The 20,757-nt window shown below is 45.9% G+C and overlaps 1 protein-coding gene across 1 annotated transcript; it reads right to left on the bottom strand.

Annotated features, from left to right (window-relative positions):
- Positions 1-2,235: 2,235 nt before the first annotated feature.
- Positions 2,236-19,082, bottom strand: MRPS10 (mitochondrial ribosomal protein S10). The gene is made up of 7 exons (XM_050951960.1): positions 18,982-19,082; positions 6,423-6,487; positions 6,256-6,328; positions 4,963-5,102; positions 4,129-4,237; positions 3,221-3,310; positions 2,236-2,852 (listed from the first exon to the last, which is right to left on the bottom strand). Exons 1-7 carry the CDS (start codon positions 19,027-19,029, stop codon positions 2,766-2,768), a joined length of 612 nt encoding a protein of 203 aa, XP_050807917.1. The 5' UTR covers positions 19,030-19,082; the 3' UTR covers positions 2,236-2,765.
- Between the last annotated feature and the right edge of the window lie 1,675 nt (positions 19,083-20,757).

Raw genomic sequence — 20,757 nt, 5'->3', positions numbered from 1 at the left:
CAAGTCTTCGTTTATTTACTCTAATTTAAAGTTCTGCGTGCCACTAATACATTTTAATGTTTTTAGAAGGTCTCTTTCTATAAGTCTATATTATATACTAAACCAGGGGTAGGCAACCTATGATACCCATGACGCAGCATGCGAGGACATTTTCAGTATCACTCATGCTGGCTGGGTCCTGGCCACCAGTCCGGGGGGGGCTCTGCATTTTAATTTAATTTTAAATGAAGCTTCTTAAACATTTTTAAAACCTTATTTACTTTACATACAACACTAGTTTAGATATATATTATAGACTTATAGAAAGAGACCTTCTAAAAACATTAAAATTAGAGTGAATAAATGAAGACTTGGCACACCACATCTGAAAGGCTGCCAACCCCTGATCTAAACTAGTGTTGTATGTAAAGTAAATAAGGTTTTTAAAATGTTTAAGAAGCTTCATTTAAAATTAAAATGCAGAACCCCCTGGAGCGGTGGCCAGGACCCAGCAGCCAGGACTCGGCTAGTGTGAGTGCCACTGAAAATGAGCTTGTGTGCCACCTTCGGCATGTGTGCCATAGGTTGCCTACTCATGCTCTAGTGTTTCTAGAACCCCCATGATTATTAATACACTTTCTTCTGACTGACTGGTACCTTACTATTCTAATCTTGGGCCCAAGTATGATGCTAAATTTCAGGATGGACCTGTGGACAAGAAGACAAGGAGGCCAGCCAACTATTGTTTAGGTGTGATGTAAACAGACTCCTTTGCTGCTAGAAGAAGCTAGCTCATTATCCCAGTGGGCCACTCAGGCCTCAATAATCTACTTCCTACTATAACCTATTTGAGCTCCATAAAACATTTTGTTGCCTTAAATATTCCCTGCCAGCTTGTAAAGTAGAAAGAAAATAGACGTAGCTGGTTTTGAACTGATGACAAGAGCAGGCTCATGCTGGACACAACTAACCAGTATCAAAAGCTTGCCAATCTCTCTCCTTACAGCCTTCTTTCAATTCATTGCAGCCCCCACCCTTCCATCTCCTCCAAACTATTCTAAAGGACCATTGTTACGGCTAGAACTGCTAGGCAATAGCACTTTCACTCAGCAGCTCTTGATCCCCCAGAGCAAATTGTTTAAAAAAACACTTATGGGGTAATTTGTGGTTTCTCAAGGAATTTCAGCACTGGGTTTCATTCTAAATTAGAACAAGAGGATTAAAAATGCCAATTTCTCAAACTGGACAGTTTTGGCCAGCTCTGATAGTAGTCACCCCCACCCCTTTGCCACCCCACAGCAGTTCCTGTGGCTCCTTCATACCTTTCCTTCTGCTGCTGCACCCCAACAATCTAGGTCCCAGCTCCACTCCTGTGAGCCTGCTGAAGTGTAGAGTAAGTTATTTACCACCCCTCTCTGGCTGTGGAAGAGAAGGGAATTAAACTAAGCCTGCATCATAGGCTAATGTGCTATTCATTCACCCTCTTCTTCAGGAAGCCCTCTCAAGCTCCACAGAAGAAAAGGGAGGAAAAGGATGAGCTTCCACTTAGAACTGACTGTAGGTTGTAGTGTAAGAGCCTCATTTTCAGGGCCCCTGTGGAAAAAAGCCTTTTACACTTGTGATTAAAATACCCTGTGTTGAGACCAAGTTCATACGATTATAACACGTCATCAGATGATGCTGTTAAAGATAATTTTACAAGTGCTTTTTCTTAGGCTTGGTCTACACTACAGACTTGTGGTGCTCTGCATGATGCAGTTTACTAACTGAACTCCTGCTGTAGACAGCACTATGTTGCTGGGAGAGATTCTCCCATCAACACAGCTGCCGCCTCAGACATGGAGTACATACACAGCCTGGAGAAGCTCATCAGCAGGGGCAATGTCTTCCCTAAGCACTGCTGCATGTGTAGACAAGCCCTTACTATACAAACAGCATAGTCTTGGGAGAAATGCTGTATTCAGTTTCGTGATGCAGATATTTTGAGGGAACTGGCAAGTAGCTAGAGAGTTTGCTCTTTGTCATTGTATCAAGAAAGGACCCTAAAGAGACTCGGTTGCTGCTTGATAACAGTGTGTCTGATCTGAGATTTCCTGTGTGGTGTTTGACAACATTGTTCAAAGTGTATACAGCATAAAAGTTTCACTAGAAAATATCCAGCCTGTTACTGATTTCACCTCCCAGCAGAAACTGACCTGACCTGTAAGTGCCCCACCTGCTCAGCTGAGTGGTGAATACTAAAATAAGTCCTGAAAGTTCTCTTCAATGTGCTTTTACTGTCATCTTGCCAAGTATAACAAAAGAAGATAAATGTAACCTTTTTCAGGAGACTACCCTAGCAATAAATATTTTAAATAAAATTTAATAGGTCACAGAAAAACTCTGAGATATGTGCTTCAAATATCAGCCTCAGTGACAGTAAATTCACAAATCCTGTGGTGTTTATGCAGAAATAAGCCATTACTGTACATCCATGACCTGTTCATGTACATTTATCAAGTTTTGGCCACATAAGACTTAGATAAAAGAAAAACAGACAAAACATTTTCACAGCAGTCCAGTCTTTCTGCTAATGGCCTGGAGCTGGGATCCTAACTCACTGATAATTAGGGTAGCAAATGACCTGTCTCATCATAATTTTTAAGTATTGTTTGCAAAATTAAGACAAGGTTTGAGGTTGGATAGAGGGTAACACCTGTGAGAAGATGCTGTGTTTAAAATGTTAACAGGCAGAGGCTGAGCTTCCGTTGCTAACAGATGTGAAAAAGCTTTAGTACATGAAGGGCTCATGACGTGCTTGCTGTTTCTTCTACTGAAGGTAGCTTGTCCCAAATGGGCTTCTGAATATGTTCAGGTAGTTTCTCTAATTTGGTCTAAAAACAAAACAAACAATTATACCTATCAATTTGCACCTTAGATGTGACAATTCCCTCAGAATAAATTATTTTGCTGTATTCATATTTACCCAAATCAAATTGCAAATACTTAATTCAGGTACATGAAAGTACCAAGTGGCAGAAGCCATTTTAAGAATAGCATAGCTTCCATCCCCTCTTCATCTTGTGCTTTCCACTGTTTGGATCCCACGCTCGCCAGCCCAGAATTTCTGCACGTTCCAGAAATTACACTTGTTATTAGTCCCAGCAGATCTAAACAGCTACCATCTGTCATCTGATTCATCTTAAAACTAGACTCATCCCACAGCTCTTATTAGAAATACAAGAAAGCAATTCAATTATACCTTTTTTATTTCCATGGCAACCCCTTCAGGTAAATTTCTTTGGATGTATTCCAAATAGACATCAGCTGTACTGCCAGTTAAATGTTTTAACTAAAACACAGAAAATGTTTTAAAAATAAAAGTAACCATATTTTCTGCTATTAGCATATCACTGTATAATGATATAGGCACCCACTGATAGGCAAATTTCCTCAGCGTTAGAAAAGCTGAAGAAAGCACTTAGGTTCAACCTTCCCTTCACTACAGGCAAAAGATTAGCATCATCTTTGCACTCTCATACTCATGCACAGTTAGTAGGAGAAGGTACTCCCAGACTCGAGGTTTGCTTAACACATGTATTCTGGAAGCATAGAAACACATACACCTTTGTTTACCTCTAGATCCTCCTGAGATTAACTTGTAGTTTGATCAGTGCAGCCCATATTTAGAAAGGCCGCCCTGGGTATTATATAACATCCTATTATGCTAGGCACACTACACACATACATTAATTGACAATCTCTTCCCCTCAACAAACATGGGTGGTGGCCAGTTTTTGTTGTTGTTTTTGTTTAAGAGGAAGGTAGTTATTTTTTAAAGGCAACTGTGGGCTGGTTTATCTGCCATTTTGTTCTAATTTTTAATTAACATAAAAGATACAATGTGGAAAATGGTGTGCTCGGAACCATACTTTTCAGTAGTATTATTTTAATATAAGGTACATGAATTGCATCAGATATAACAAGTATTCTCTTTAGTATCCACAGAGAGGATTAGGAAGTTCTGCATGCTGGGGTTAAATGTAAAATCAGTACACACATATTTCAGGAATTTTAGTGAGTGTCAAACATTAAATGCTTGACAAAAGTCATTTTCTATATGTGAAGTTCTATTTGAGCTCTCTCCTTTCCTCAGATACACTCACTCACCTCCAAGCATCTATAATGCGTCCTCATTTCATACTGAACTCTGTGCTTCTTGAAAATGTGTATTGACTTCAGAAGGGTGAATCGTTCTATCTTCCTGGGAGGTTCATGTCTAAAATGCAATCATTTAAATATATTATTTCATATTTTAAATCACATTCATACCCCTTTTAGATCAAACCACTGTTTTCAGTATCTACATAACCCACCGGGACTTAATGCCAGGATCCCTGCTTTAGTTGACATTTGCACAAGTGAATGAGGCAGTGTGAAAAGTACCAGTGTATTTTGGTACCGCAGCCATATTTTGCCTTAATAACTAACTATTAAAAGACCTGGGGGAAAAACAGGCCCACTAAATTCAGCTAGGTGATAATGATAACTAGGGGGCTGCTTGCACAGTCAGTGATGCTGTCCTTACAGCAAGTCTGAAATGGTACTTTAAAAAAATACACACAACCCTAGGCAAGATTCCCTTTTCTATAAAATGTTTTGCTGTTTAAGATAGTGTTGTGTGTGTAACAGCTGTTGATTTTGGCTTTATGGTCCTTGAACTATTATTGTATCCTACTGCTATGTGAAAGGCACCATGTAAAACCAACTTAAAAAAAAAACACCCCTGTGTAGGATTTTATAACAAGGAAAATAAATTAAAACCACTTGTCAGGGAAATATCTCAATGGCTTCAAATTAGTTAAAAAATGCCATCAGTGTACATCTTTCACTTCTGAAACACTTAGCAAAAGTAAATTCCATACCTCAAAAATCTACAACTATGGATGCCATAAGGGGTGGTGTTTTACAAATAGCAGCTGAGAACAGGTCACCTACACTTACACTTTTTCAATGGAGATGCCAAGTTCTTTAGCAGCAAGCACTGCAAAATATTCATAACTGTCCAACACAGTTTTATCATGGCCTTTAACTAAAACTGATAATTTCCTGTATAATGTGTCCGGTTCATCTGAAATGGATACCTACATTTTGTAAGAAAAAGACAGTTAGGTGATAAATCTATACTTCCCTTAATTAATTAATACAATACACATTTATCTTATACACCCAACTATCCTATATGGGGGAAAATACTATAGGCAGCTCAACCTAATTGTACTTGATAGTTTTGTCAGCCTGTGACTAATTTGCCACTATTACCAATTCTGTGAAGGATGACAGACCTGTGCATGACTTAGGGTATAAATACATTTAAAACACTCCAGCTAAGCCCATTGGCCTAGATTTTTCTGTAGGTATAGGTAATCCACCTCCCCAAGAGGCAGTATTTAGGTCTATGGAAGAACAATGGAAGTTGTCTACATTGGGGGTTAGGTTGGCTTAATTATGCTGAGCATATTTAACTACACCACTGAGTGACATAGTTAAATCAACTTAATTTTCTAGCGTAGACCAAGCCTCTAAATTTTGAGCATTCAGAAGTTCTTGATCAGGAGAGTGAGGGCTCTTCAAGATGACTCAGGAAAAAAAATGCAGTAAGTCTTGCAATAGTTGAAGTTAAGAGTAGAGCTCAGCAACTTCTGAAGAGTTGCAGATTCTTCCCTAAAACCAGTCTATTATTACTTTTTTTTTTGGCACTGGAGAAGTCACCTTCTCAGGCCCTGCACTGTCGGCAATTCTCTCTGTAGCAGAAGAGAAATACACAGGACTCCCTCCACCAGGATAAGATGAAACATAAGTAAAATGGGAATTAAAATTTCTCCTTTTAAAGTATCTACCATACGTATTTTAAAATGAAAGGACTTTCCACAAGAATACAACATTTCTATTCTAAATGGAGATTGTATCCCTAGGACCTCATTTGCATCCGACGAAGTGGGTATTCACCCACGAAAGCTCATGCTCCAAAACGTCTGTTAGTCTATAAGGTGCCACAGGACTCTTTGCTGTTTTTACAAATCCAGACTAACACGGCTACCCTTCTGATACTAAGACCTTACTGAAAATGAGACCTCAATGAGTAATAATCCAACTCATACTATAAATATTCTTTTCCTAATGGGATTTTGCATAATTAAAAAAATACTCACCTATGCTAAAATAAGTCTGAGTTTGTGTATTTGCTTTGTTACTGAGAATGTATATAATAAGTAGAGAGTCTACTTAATCACATACCAAAGAATTGTCCTTATGATGGTGTAAATCTCTGTGGAATCCTGAGAACTGAACCCACAACAAGTCCTTGTTTCTAGATGGGAGGAGGGAGAAAAGACCACATTTAACATGATTACAAATTAAGAGCTCAGGGTTTTTCAGACTTCATTATTAAATGTTATACTTACAGAAGAAAACGATATTGCTTTGGCATATCTCTGCTTGAGTAATTTACAGGAAAAGTCCCTAGTCCCTGTGAAAATAAGTTAAATCATCAGCTGGCATCTTTCAAATTAAAAGTTATCAGCTTAATGTAGATTTGTTAAAAGCTAGTTATTATTTTCTAGACAAATAAATAAATGCAAGTCTGGAGGTACCATGAAGAACTTAGCATATGAAAGATTAAATGCATCTTTTTGCAGAGAGGCTCTATAGTAACTTGAAATCTGTGCATAGTGTTGGTGCAGAGCAATGAAACACATACTGGTTAGAGGAGTTTCGTTCTTGCTCCAAAAGTGATGGCACAGAAGGGAATGTAGACCAAGTAGTTTGGAATGGCTGCATGATTGGTATAAAAAGGCAGCAGCTGCTATTCCAGTGCATAGGCCTGAATAAACATCACTTTGATTCCTAAACAAAGTTCATTTACACCTAGGGTCTATAGCGAACGTTGCCCTCAGTTGAACACATTGTAAAATGACTAGTTTAATTAATTTGTATGGTATCTTTCTAGAAGGATTCAGAACTAAAGTAATATGGAAATTACCTTTACTTTGTGCAGAAATTCCACATTAAAGTTTGTGTGTTGGAAATGCAAATCTGACTAGCTCACACAGAAAATTTTTTTGGATTAACAGTTACTTTACTTGTCAATATATTACCATTACATGAATACAAAAAAAATATGAACTCATTACCTAATATATATGCCTACCTACATAATCACCGGCAAATAAGATGACTGAGGAAGAAACTAATTGATTACCAATGATACAAAGTCATAATTATAAGAATACCCTGAGTTAGAACTCAATACAAAAATTGAATATTACTAATTTTATTAGCACAATAATGGACTCCAGCATGTGATGTCATTCCATTTCTGAATGCACGATATAGCAATATATAGAGTATTTCACAGTACAATTACAGTCTTTTTGGCTTTGTTTTCATAGAACAACAGACATGTTAGCTCTGCCCCTGTGACAATTCACCCAAATTTGGCCAAGTTACTTGTCTCTGAAAAATCAGAATTTGCACATGCTCAGTAGAAACGTGTTAGAATTTAGCAGGTAAATTATCAGGTAAGATTCTCTCTCTAGTGAGCACTCTCCACCCCATATAGCTCCTATGGGGCACCCAGACTGAGCAGGCAACATCTCCAGAGTGACTGAGCCTGTTCCAGTCCAAGACTCCAGGGGCTAAGCAGGACTTGTCCAATCATTGTTGCTCTTAGCACCCAGATGCTGGGGCAGTGGAACTCAGAGCAAGAAGACTGTCTCACCTATACTCTCGATGGTGCCCCTGCTAGCACCCAGGAGGAAAAAGAGGATGCCTCACTGGAATTTAAGAGGGAGAAGGGATATCACAGAAACAGGCTTCACAGTGGCAGAATAGGACAGGCAGGGAAAGAAGGGTCTGTAACAGCAAAAGCACACTCACTTCCAGAATCTGGAACAGAATCCAGGATTCCCGAGTCCAACTACTCTGCTGCCTAGTAAACAGCTGTGAAACCCACTGGCAAGTATCTCCCTTTAGTGGATGGTCCACACAGGAGAAAAGCCTGCTACTGCCACCAGTCACTTCATTAGCTCAAATGGTAGAGACCTGTGCTATGTATCTAAAAGTTCCAAGCCTGCTATTGAGCCAAGTCAGGATCAATTTTCAGTTTTGTTTTGTTTTTAAAATAGGAAATTACATGCAAAAATCTATTTTAAAATAAAGTTAATGTTCCAAAGTCAAGCACTTAAAAGGGAGAACGTGCTAGAATTAAGGTTTTCCATGCAACTGTAATGTGTCCCCTTGTGCATCTAGTCTTTAATTACATGATCACATTCTATTTTTCCCACAAGACCCCTGGCTCATTCACTCCACACTATAAATTGTGTTCAGGGAATGAATCAGGCTTGTGAATGAAGCTGTTGTCTGCAGGACCTCTCTCATTTGCTACAGAAGTTAGGAGGCGTGTAGTGAAAAGACGGTTACTCACCTTTGTAACTGTTGTTCTTCAAGATGTGTTGCTCATATCCATTCCAGTTAGGTGTGCACGCGCCACGTGCACGTTCATCGGAAGACTTTTTACCCTAGTAACACTCAGTGGATCAGCTGGGCGCCCCTTGGAGTGGCGCCGCTATGGCACCGGATATATACCCCAGCCGACCCAGCCACCCTTCAGTTCCTTCTTGCTGGCTACTCCGACAGTGGGGAAGGAGGGTGGGTTTGGAATGGATATGAGCAACACATCTCGAAGAACAACAGTTACAAAAGTGAGTAACCGTCTTTTCTTCTTCGAGTGATTGCTCATATCCATTCCAGTTAGGTGATTCCCAAGCCTTACGTAGGCGGTGGGGTCGGAGTGAGATGTGGCAGAGTGCAAAACCGCTGAGCCAAAGGCTGCATCATTTCTAGACTGTTGGACCAGAGCATAGTGCGAAGCAAAGGCGTGGACCGAGGACCAGGTAGCTGCGTGACATATCTCCTGGATTGGTACATGGGCCAGGAAGGCGGCTGATGAAGCCTGAGCTCTGGTAGAATGTGCAGTGAGATGGCCCAAGGGAACATGAGCCACGTCATAGCACGTGCGGATGCACGCCGTCACCCAAGAGGAGATCCTCTGGGAGGAGACAGGTAGGTCTTTCATCCGGTCAGCCACAGCAACGAAGAGTTGGGGCGATTTCCGGAAGGGCTTTGTTCGATTGATATAAAAAGCGAGCACCCTACGGACATCTAAGGAGTGTAACTGCTGTTCCCGCTGAGATGGGTGAGGCTTCGGGAAGAAGACTGGAAGGAAGATGTCCTGATTGGTGTGGAAGGCCAACACCACCTTAGGGAGGAACGCCGGATGCGGTCGCAACTGTACCTTGTCCTTGTGAAAGACAGTATACGGTGGGTCCACCGCTGGCGCTCAAAGCTCGGAGATTCATCTGGCTGATGTATTGGCTACTAAGAAAACTGTCTTCCAGGACAGGTATAGCAGCAAGCAAGTTGCCAACAGCTCGAATGGTGGAAGCATAAGCCTGCTTAGGACTAGACTGAGGTCCCAGGTAGGGGCAGGGCGGCGTACTTGGGGGTAGAGGCGCTCCAGGCCCTTGAGAAATCTAGTAACTAAAGGATGGGAAAACACGGGAATGTCCACTCTCCCCTGGATGGAATGTAGAGATCGCCGCCAAGTGCACCCTCAGAGACGATATCGCCAGGCCCTGCTGCTTAAGGGACCAGAGGTAGTCCAAGACAGTGGGGATTGAGGCCTGACCTGAGAGGGAGTAGTAGGCTGCGTTTCACACCAGCAGGAGAAACGTTTCCACTTGGCCAGATATGTTGACCGAGTGGAAGGCTTTCTGCTACTCAGGAGTATATGTTTGTACCGGAGCAGAGCAGCGTAACTCCGACCTGTTTAGCCACGCAGGAGCCATGCTGTGAGGTGGAGGGCCTGCAGGTCCGGGTGGCGAAGATTGCCATGGTCCTGCGTTATGAGGTCCGGGTGGAGAGGCAGGGTAATTGGGCTGGCTATGGACAAGTTGAGCAGTGTGGTGTACCAGTGCTGTCTGGGCCATGCTGGCGCGATCATGATTAGGTGCGCTCTGTCCCTGTGGAGTTTTACCAGGACCTTGTGAACCAGCGGGAACGGAGGGAAGGCATAGAGCAGCCGGTGCTTCCACGACATGAGGAATGCGTCCGAGATTGATCCGGTGAAAGACCCTGGAAGGAGAAGAATGCTTGGTATTTCCTGTTTGTGCGAGAGGCGAACAGGTCTATGTGGGGAAAGCCTCACTTCTGGAAGACCGAATGAACATCATCTGGTCTTATCGACCATTCGTGGCAGAGGAAGGATCTGCTCAGCTGATCCGCTAGAGTGTTCCAAACCCCTGGGAGAAAGGACGCTACCAGGTCTATCGAGCGGGCTATGCAGAAGTCCCAGAGTCGGATGGTCTCCTGACAGAGGAGGGAAGATCGACTCCCTCCCTGTTTGTTGATATAATACATGGCCGTTGTGTTGTCTGTAAACACTGAGACACAACGGCCATGTAGATGCTGCTGGAATGTCTGGCACGCCAGGTGGACCGCTCTCAGCTCTCGGACATTTATGTGAAGCGTCAGCTCCTGTGGTGACTAAAGGCCCTGGGTACGAAGGTGTCCGAGGTGAGCCCCCCATCAGAGAGATGATGCGTCCGTTGTCAGGGACAGTGAGGGTTGTGGCAGAGGGAACAGTAACCCTGCACATACGAGGGAGGGTGTTAGCCACCAGTCGAGGGAGCGTAGGGTGCTCGGGGGAATGGTGACTATTGTGTCTATCGGGTCCCTGCCCAGACGGTAGACCGAGCCACGTTTGGAGGGGTCAGAGGTGGAGCCTGGCATATTTGGTCACATAAGTACAGGCAGCCATGTGACCTAGGAGACCAAGACAGGTGCGAGCCGAGGTCGTCGGGAAGTTCTGCAGACCTCGAATGATCGTTGCCATTGCCTGGAATCGTGGCTGGGGTAGGTAGGCCTTGGCTAGATTGGAGTCCAGGGTAGCTCCTATGAAGTCTAGCCTTTGTGTGGGGACCAGTGTGGATTTTTCCACATTGAGCATCAGGCCTAAGAGTGTGAATAGGTCCCTGACAATGTCTATATGCTGTCTGACCTGTGTCTTGGAGGTCCCTCTGATGAGCCGTCCAGATACGGGAATACATGTATCCGACGTCGACGGAGGTCTGCGGCAACTACGGTCATGCACTTTGTAAACACCCTTGGGGCCGTGGAGAGGCCAAAGGGGAGGACCGTGAACTGGAAGTGCTGGTGGTTGGCTACAAGGTGAAGGTACCTCCTGTGTGGAGGAAAAATGGTGATGTGAAATTACGCGTCCATCATATTGAGGGCAGCATACCAGTCTCCAGGATCCAAGGACGGGATAATGGTCCCTGGGGAGACCATGCGGAACTTCAACTTTATCATGAACTTTTTGAGGCCTTGAAGGTCTAGGATGGGCCTGAGGCCTCCTTTCAACTTGGGGATCAGAAAGTTCCGGGAGTAAAACCTTTGCCCTTCTCTTTGCGGCACCTGCTCTACTGCTCCTACGGCGAGGAGCGTCTGCACCTCTTGTAGAAGGAACTGCTCGTGAGAGGGGTCCCTAAAGAGGGACCGGGTGGGAGGGTGGGGAAGGCGGGGATGAAACAAATTGGAGGTGGTATCCTTGTTTCACAGTGCGTAGGACCCACAGGTCTGAGGTCAATTGGGACCACGCCGGGAGGAAGTAGGAGAGGCGGCTGGAGAAGGGAGGAAAAGGATCCTGTCCTGAAACTGGTACGCTGTCCTTGGGCATACCTTCAAAAGGTAGAGTTAGGCCCCGCTGGTGGTTTTGAGGAGCCGTGGTTTTGGGCCCCATGGGGTCCGGACTGGCGTCTACGGCCACCCCGCCCGCGCCGTCTGCTAAAGTCTTATCTGTGTCTGGGCACAAAGTATGGGCGGTGAGTCTGGGGACGGAAAGGTCTGCGTTGGGTCACAGGTGTATGCATGCCCAAGGAGCGCATTACGACCCTGTTGTCTTTCAAGCTTTGTAGCCTGGGGTCAGTCTTCTCCAAGAACAGACCCTTACCGTCGAAGGGTAAGTCCTGGATGGTATATTGTAATTCAGGCGGCAGGTTGGACACCTGTAGCCATGAGATGCGTCTCGTGATACCGGAGGCCAGAGTTCTGGCTGCCAAGTCGGCCGCATCTAGAGAAGCCTGGAGGGAGGTTCTGGCCACCTTTTCCCCCTCTAGGAATGCAGCGAATTCCTGTCGGGAGTCCAGGGGTAGTAGCTCTGTATATCTACCCACCTCTGCCCAGGTGTTGTAGCTATAACGGCTCAGTAGAGCCTGCTGATTTGCCACCCAGAGCTGTAGGGTGCCTGCCGAATACACCTTGTGGCCGAGTAGGTCCATTTGCCTAGCCTCCTTGGACTTTGGGGCTGGCGCCTGTTGGCCATGGCGCTCCCTCTCGTTGACCGATTGGACAACCAGTGAGGAGGGTGGACATATAGATACTCGTACCCCCGAGAGGGTACCATGTATTTGCGCTCGACCCCCTTTGCCGTAGGGTGGATGGAGGCTGGGGACTGCCATAAGGTGTCTGCATTAGCCTGGATGGTCCTGATAAAGGGCAAAACCACCCTAGTGGGGGCATCTGCCGACAGGATGCTCACTACAGGGTCCTCGACCTCCGGGACCTCCTCCACCTGGAAGTTCATGTTGAGCGCCACTCTCCTGAGGAGGTTCTGATGGGCTCTTAGGTCTATTGGAGGCGGCCCCGAGGAGGAAGTCCCTGCCACTGCCTCATCTGGAGAGGAAGAAGATGAAACGCTGGGGACGAGCGGGTCCTGTATGGCCTCTTGCTCCTGCGCCGGTTCCTGCTCCAGTGGCACCGGGGAACCCAGTGGGTGGACTAGTGGCTCCTCCGTCCCAGGTGGAAGAGGACGACTAACTGTGGCCTCTGGTGCTCAGTGCTCTGATGAAGCAGAACGGGCCAGAACTAGTGGAGCACCTTGGGCCTGGTAGTATGCCCAAGGTGTCCAAAAGGACCACTGGTGAGGTCCTGGGTCCTGAGACCGGGCTTCCTGAAACACTCCAGTGGGCACATCGGAATCGCGGTCTTGGCCATAGTAGCTGTCCACGTGGGAGGACACCGACGTATGCCTGGATGGTCATGGAGGAGCGGAGAAGCCTTGTGCAGATGTTCCAACGGACCAGGCTCCACTAAGTATCGGGGATGCATATCGGTACCGGGATCGAGAGCGGGACCTGTGACCAGATTGGTGCCAGGAGGTCGACCAAGATCTCGAATCCCGCCGTCGTGAATGGCTTCGGGAGGCACAGTGCCTGGAGCAACGCAGAGAACTGGAGCAGTGCCATGGGTAATGAGCCGGTGAACGAGAGTCCAACTGGTGCCGTGAGTCTGACTGGTGCCATGTAGTAGAACGGTGCTGGGACTGCGAACGGCGTCAAGAGCGGGAGCGCCACCTGGACCTGGAGCATCTGCAGGACCATGATCATAAGCGGTGCCGGTCAGCTGCGCCGACAGAGGGTGGTCTAATCAAGGTCGGCTTGCCTAGGGATTGGATTACCTTCACCGGCAGTGCCAGGGGTAGAAGCAGTGCCGAGTCTATCAGGGTGATCAGGTCCCTCGCTGCTGAGAACGCCTCTGGCGTGGACGACATGGTGAGCTCTACCGTGGCACGCGCCGGGGACCTAACAGGCACCGGACTCGACGGCGCTGATTTAGTTGGTGCCGCAGTGGGTGTCGGCGCCAGGCGATCCGACTTAGATGTACTCTCTGGCTGCGGTGCGGTCGGTGCCGAAGCAGCAGGAGTCTTCGCCTTCCTCAACCTCGGGGAGAGGGAGCGTTGTTGAGCCGACTTCGGTGCCGGTGACGTCCCGTGCCGTCTTTCGGCGTACCGGTGTGGTCCGGTGCCACAGAGGTACTTCTGCTCACCGACTGACCAGCACTCGGTGCCGAAAGCGGAGGGGTGAGGGCTGCCTCCATGAGGAGCTGTTTAAGCCTGATGTCCCGCTCCTTTTCTGTTCTCGGCTTGAAAGCCTTGCAAATGGGGCACTTAGCTGTCAAGTGCTATTCCCCGAGGCACTTCAAACAGGAGTTGTGCGGCTCTCCTGTCGGTATCGGCTTGTGGCAGGCCGAGCACGGTTTGAAACCCGGTGAGCCGGGCATGGGCTCCGGCACCGGGTGCGGGGAATGGGCTACTCCCCGAACCCCGCTAACTATTACTAAACTAAACTAACTCTCTCTCTCTCTCTATATATATATATAAAAGGATTATAACTATATAACTATATACACGATAACGAACGAGAACTACGAGTAGCTAGGGAAGTGGAGGTCAGCTAAGCCACGCTCCACTGTTCCAACGACCGACACGGGCGATAAGAAGGAACTGAAGGGTGGCTGGGTCAGCTGGGGTATATATCCAGTGTCACAGCAGTGCCACTCCAGGGAGCGCCCAGCCGACCCACCGAGTGTTGCTAGGGTTAAAAGTCTTCTGACGAACGTGCATGCGGCGCGCGCACACCTAACTGGAATGGATATGAGCAATCACTCGAAGAAGAATGAGGAAAGACTGCAAGAGAACTGAATAGTATTTCGGCCTCTGCCATAAAGTTCTTACGTAATGCTGACAAGTCACTTCAACCAAAACATTCACAGGTGGCTACAAATTGTGTACCTTATTTCAAAGTACCCAACTTGAGACACCTGGAGTCAGATTTGCAGAAGAACTGAGCACTCAACTGCAGCTGAAGTCAATTAGAGCTGTGCATTGAACATATGAAATGCTACAAAATGCTAACTACTCTGAGAAATCAAGTCTCCTGATTTTAGTGAATACCTGACAGTTTTGACTGTAACTTCTCTATGCCTTAGTTCGTCACCTGTCCTACAACAGGGATAATACCACTTCCCGAACTTACAATGGTTTTGTGAAGATAAGTTCATTAACATTTGTGAAGCACTCGGGTACTACTGTGATAAGTACCACAGAAAAGCGCATGAATGGCATGCAGAAATATTGAATGGGACTGCACATTGAATGAGTATAAAAGATATACTGAATTGCCACCCATACAGTTAGCACTGTCCAACCTGGGCACTGAATGAGGCAGGTGTCCTGCAGAAAAAGTGGTGATAACGTAATTAAAGACTATTGTAATGCATATACACAAGGGGGCTAAATTAAGGTTGTACAGGCAACCTTAATTCCAACGTTTTCTAACTTCTGACTCTGCAATCTTAATATAGTTGTTTGTATGTAAATATATATATACACGTTATATTCACTATGTGCTTTGTAAGCATCACACTAACTTTCATAACTACAGAATATTAGAGAGTAGCAGAATATGTTGAAATTAATGAGAAAGTTAATTGTCTATATCAAACGAATGAGAAGAGATGTTTGATAATTAATGTCCTTCCTCTCCTCAAAACAAGAGTGGGCATCTCAAGTTCACAATAGGTATTAAGTTTACACCTTGGTGCATTGTTTATCCCTTTTAATTGACTGAATGGCAGATTTATATTCTTACACACATTCCATTTTTTGCAATTTATGTTTTTAAAACTTCTGGACACAAACATTTGTAATCGATTCTGTGTTTAAAGTGATCTACTGTTTCATCAAGCTTTGTTTTTAAATCTTCAGTATGGGGAGTTATGCTCCTTTGTGGTATCAAACGTTATAGCCTTTTTTACATTATTTAAATGTGTAAAGCATTATTCCTGCACACTTTTTCCTTTCTTGCATTGTGCTAATAATGTGTACAGGGACATTACAGAGTCATGTGCTTCTGCTAAATAAAATTGACAGTAATCTTAAAATGTGTTAAAAGCTGGACTGTAAGGTAAATTGGTGAATACATATAGTGGGAGGGGCATTCAGCACCTATTAAAATATAAGTTTTGTAATAGTTCCATTTATTCTACAATTTAAGTCAAATATTTTTTAATTTATTTCAAAAGCTGGCCATCCCACAAAGCTACAGATACTCTAACAAACTACAGTACAATGTAATTCAAATTCCATATACAGGTTGATCCTCCTGGCTAAAACAAAATTGGTCCTCTCCTAACAACAATCATCCAAAAGAGCCTCAACTTTGTCCTCCTCCCATACACACTGCAGGAAAAAAGCAAATCTTGGAGCTTGGAATGTTAACACGTCTCAGGAAGAAAGCAAATTCCAAAGTAGAGGGACTTAATGGGGAACCCCAACTGGTAATTTACTCTCAAACTTGAGAGAACTCAAGCACCTTCTCTGACAATTGCTGCAGAAATTACATAGGGAAAACAGCAGTCCCTCACATAGCTTAGTCCCAGATCTTCATTTCTTTCACTTCCACAGCATAAATTTCAAAATTAATTTTCTCAGTTAGATACTTCTCACATGCTAGCCATCTCTTTGCTTCATCCACCAAGTAATCTGTAAGCCACAGGAACCATGCCAGGGCACGACTGGGAGATGGCTTTTGGGGGCCACTATATCAGTGGCCATGAACAACAGATTACAAAATCCAACCAATTCATTGCTAAAGTTGTCTTTCAGAAAGAGTACACTTCCAGAAAGCAATCTGTGATGGATCTTGATAGACATTCTACAAGGCTGGACCATTGAAACAGGTCTTTTGCTCCACTTGGATAGATACAGCCCTAAATCAATAGTCTTGGATAAAGGGTGTATCTACCCTACCCTCCTCCAAAATCTGTTCTTAACTTGGATTAAAATAAAATAGAAAACACAGAAACTCTGCTTTCAACTCATTTGTAGTTTAAGTTAAAGCCTATAGGAGAGCCTGGAGTTGAACTCAAGCTACTAATCCATGTTAAGAACACCTTTTTTATATCCAAAGCTATAACCCTCAACTCTAGCCCAGATGTGTCCAGTGACATGAGTAGAGCAGATGTCCCCATGATTGTCATGCTAGCTACAAATCCAAGTCAATCCACAGGAATCATCTGTGTTAACATGGAAGTCAAAACACTATTAGCCAAAGCGAAGAATGTGAGAAATTCAAGAAGGGCTTCCGCAGCACAGCTGGCGAAACAGCAATATTAACTAAATATAGTCCAGGTCTCTGACTTTAATTTAGAATTAAACAAACACAAAACTTAGAAATAGGGGTAAAGCCCCAAGACTGTTAACTCTTGGAGCGGGACTGCCTATTTGCTCTGCCTTTGTACAGCCCTGGCATGCTGGGCTCCTGGTCCAGGAGTTGGGCTCCCAGGTGCTACCCAACCCCTCAAGGTGATGATCTCTGCACAGCTCTCTGGGCCAGACACCATGAGCGGGTGTAGTGTGAAAAACTGCTAACTGATGTAATTTGCTACTAGTAGCAGTTACTGATATTAAACAGCTATCTCATCTCATCTGCTACTGGAACGGGGTAGCAAATTGTACTCAGTAGCAGTTACTGATACGTAAGCTGGTTCTTATTTGGTGACTTGTCCCAATTTGCTAAAACTTGACAGTGTTGTTGGATGGAAGCATGAAGTCTTCAGCTTCCAAACAACCCTGCTTGGTGTACATAAGTATCAATTACCTCTTAATAGAGTGAAGTCATTTAAACGTCATTTATTTTGCAGCTTCCTTTACTGTGCTAACAAAACACAACAAGTGCAATACTATAAAGACATGTCATTGCTAAAACTACTAGCAAGTACTTACTTATACATATTTTCAATGAGGACTTGTTATTAAAATATAAATAGCACAATAACAAAGGTAAATAATGAAGTGCTAAAAGTAATTCAGAGAATCCCAGCAGCAAATAAGACACATTTGTGAACTGCTATAAGACTTCAGAGTAGCAGCCATGTTAGTCTGTAGCCACAAAAAGAACAGGAGTACTTGTGGCACCTTAGAGACTAACAAATTTATTTGAGCATAAGCTTTCATGGGCTACAGCCCACTTCATCGCATGCATGCAGTGGAAAATACAGTAGGAAGAGCTATATATACACATAGAGAACATGAAACAATGGGTGTTCATGAGACTGCATGCAGTCATATAAACTGATAAGGGAGTCTTTGTTTTTCAGGGCTGAATGTAAAATATTTCACCAAATCAAGTCTCCCTCAGCACCTCAGTAGGTTACATCAGACTGAGAGGAGCTGTCGTGACTAGGCCCTGAGATGCCTGTGCTGCTAAGAACCCAGCCTTGAGAAGCCCATTGTGAGAGGAACTGTCCTGTGGGAGGGGAAATGAAGAAGTCCCTCTGCACCCCTCACTATTTTTTAAAACACTGGTGTCTCGGTCCACCGGGGTAACGGTCACCCCCATGCCCCAGTTTTGCCCTCTGGCAGTGACTCACCCCAGCACCTAGCCCCCTCCCTGACTTTGCCTTTCAGCCCCTAGCCTAAGCCTACCTCCAGCTGCTTGAACCGCCAACCAGTCAATTTCCACCCCCCTGCTCAGGCCATCCCCTGCCGATCTGCCCCCTTTTAGCCCCGTACAAACCAGCGACGAAGTGTGCATCCACCCAGGAAAGCTCACGCTCCAATACCTCTGCTAATCTATGAAGTGCCACAGGACTCTTCTCTCTTCTGACAAGTAAGGGCAGTGACTTCAGCAGAGGTTACTGAACATGCTCACTACACCCTCAGTGGCAACGCAGACCCAGAGCAGCGTCTCACACTGCACCGGCTGCGGCCGCTCAATTCTTGACCCAGCTGCCGCGGCCCCCAGGGCGCCAGCCGAGAAGCCCAAGCCCCGTTATGGGTACGTGCGGCGGAGCCGGGAGTCAAGCGGGCTGCAGCCCCCAGGGCTGTAACCCCGGCACCTCTGCTCGGGCTGCGGACACCCGGGCGGGGGTCGGGGTCGGGGCCCTGGCTCGTGTCCGGCAGCGCCGGCGGAGGGGGCTGAGGAGCAGCCGGGAGCTCGGCTCAGGAGCGCGCTGAGCACTGGGGCGGCTGGACACGGAGCGGGGAAGCCGGGATGGCCCTGGAGGCAGGTCGGAGCATCGCTGGGGTGCGCGCGTCCTGTCGCTGCAGCCCGCCCCCGGTACCTGGCAGCACCGCCGCCACAAGCGCCTCACGCCTCCCCACGCCGCCATCTTGCTCACAGTCCCGCCTCCCCCGGCAAGTTCCGGCAGCCACCGCACCGTAGAGCTGACCCGGGAAGGGTAGAGCGGCCCCACCCGCAACCTGCTGCCATAGAGTTTGTCCTCCCGCCTGTAACTAGGCAGCAGCTCGCGCTCGAGTAGCAGGTCGGCAGAGGAGCCAGACCCGCCCACGTGACACAGAACAGGCCCCGCCCCTCCCGCACTGTCACGTCCCAAAGCTGCGGCGGCACCGCCCCCCCTCACCCCGCCTGAGCAGAGCGTCAGCCTCAGCCCCCCTCGTGACAGAGCCCGAGGGGAAGGCGCGTCCGCTCCCTGCCAGTGGCTGAGAGGCCCCAAGGGGGCTCCCCGCTTTACACCCCATCGTCCCTTCGCCAGCCGCGAGCCGGTTACACCTGCCGCCCAAGGCTGCGGGGCGGGATAGGCCACAGGCACCATTTTCCAGTACGCGCCTGGTCCCGTGCTGCCCCCCCGCCCTTTTGCCCCCCAGAGGCGCCCAGCTTGTCCCCGGCCCCAACCACCCCAGCGCTCCTGGGCGGCGCTGCCTGTGAGGACCCCCGCCAGGCGTGAGAGCTTGGGGGTCCTTGAAACACGTGTTAAGGATGTTAAACAAGCGCTTCCACCTTGTCTTGAGCCAGACACGCTGAGTGCGGCTCGAAAGCTTCTCACCTACCCTGATCCCATAAACGTATTTTGTCTGTCCTGGATCATCTTCTTTATCTTGTGCTTTCCCCAGCTAAGTGTGCTGTTCACCTGCTCTTTCATAGCCTCGATTATAATCGCTTTAGGCCAGCGCTGGTCTCAGGGTTGTAGCGTGCCTTGCATAACAGCGCTGCCGGCCAACCTCATCATTGCAATGTAGGGATAATGACACACTTTGCAACAGTCAGCAGTATTCATAGATCCTATCTGTACAGACCCACGCTCCAGTGTGTGATTAACTACAAACTAAGGCAATCAAATCAAAAATGAAAGCAGCTACATTTGCTTAAATCGTTTACAGCTGTATTAGAACTCTGTGAAATGCTTTTCAAACTGACACACCTAAGGCCTTGGCTACACTGGTGCTTTACAGCTGCAACTTTCTCCAGCTATCTACACTGTGGAAAGACTGAGTAAACCTAGCCCATCCCTGACAGGTACTTACCAACATGTTTTTAAAACAAAACAAAACAAAAAAAACCTTCCAGAGGGAGATTCCACATTTCCAGAGCTTAACTACCCTTGTATCTAACCTAAATCTCTTTTGCTGCAGGACTTTCTGTCCTACCTTCAGTGGACATGGAGAACAATTGATCACAGTCCTCTTTATAAACAGCCCTTAATATTTTTAAAGATTTCTCAGGTCACCCTCCCTCCCATAGTCTTCTTTTCTCAAGACTAAACTAAACATGCCCAGTTTTTGTAACCTTTCCTCATAAAAGGTTTAGAAAACCTGACTTATCTTTTTTTTTTGTTGTTGTTACTCTCCTCTGGACTCTCTCCCATTTGTCCACATCTTTCCTAAAGCGTGGGACCCAGAAGTGGACACAGTACTCCAGCTGAGGCCTTACCAGCACCATATAGCAGAATTAAGTAATGCTCTTTTAAAAAGCATCTATAAAGTAAACTATGTGTATATTATTTTTTATATATAACTTTGTTGTCAACTCCCTAATTTTTTAACAGATTAATTTATTTAAAAGAAATTTTCATCACGGTAGAAAAACCCAACAAACTACA

This window comes from Gopherus flavomarginatus, chromosome 4 (assembly GCF_025201925.1).
Source record: "Gopherus flavomarginatus isolate rGopFla2 chromosome 4, rGopFla2.mat.asm, whole genome shotgun sequence".
Taxonomy (NCBI): domain Eukaryota; kingdom Metazoa; phylum Chordata; order Testudines; family Testudinidae; genus Gopherus; species Gopherus flavomarginatus.
The sequence above is the reverse complement of the archived record's forward strand: the minus strand, read 5'-3'. Positions and strand labels throughout refer to the sequence as shown.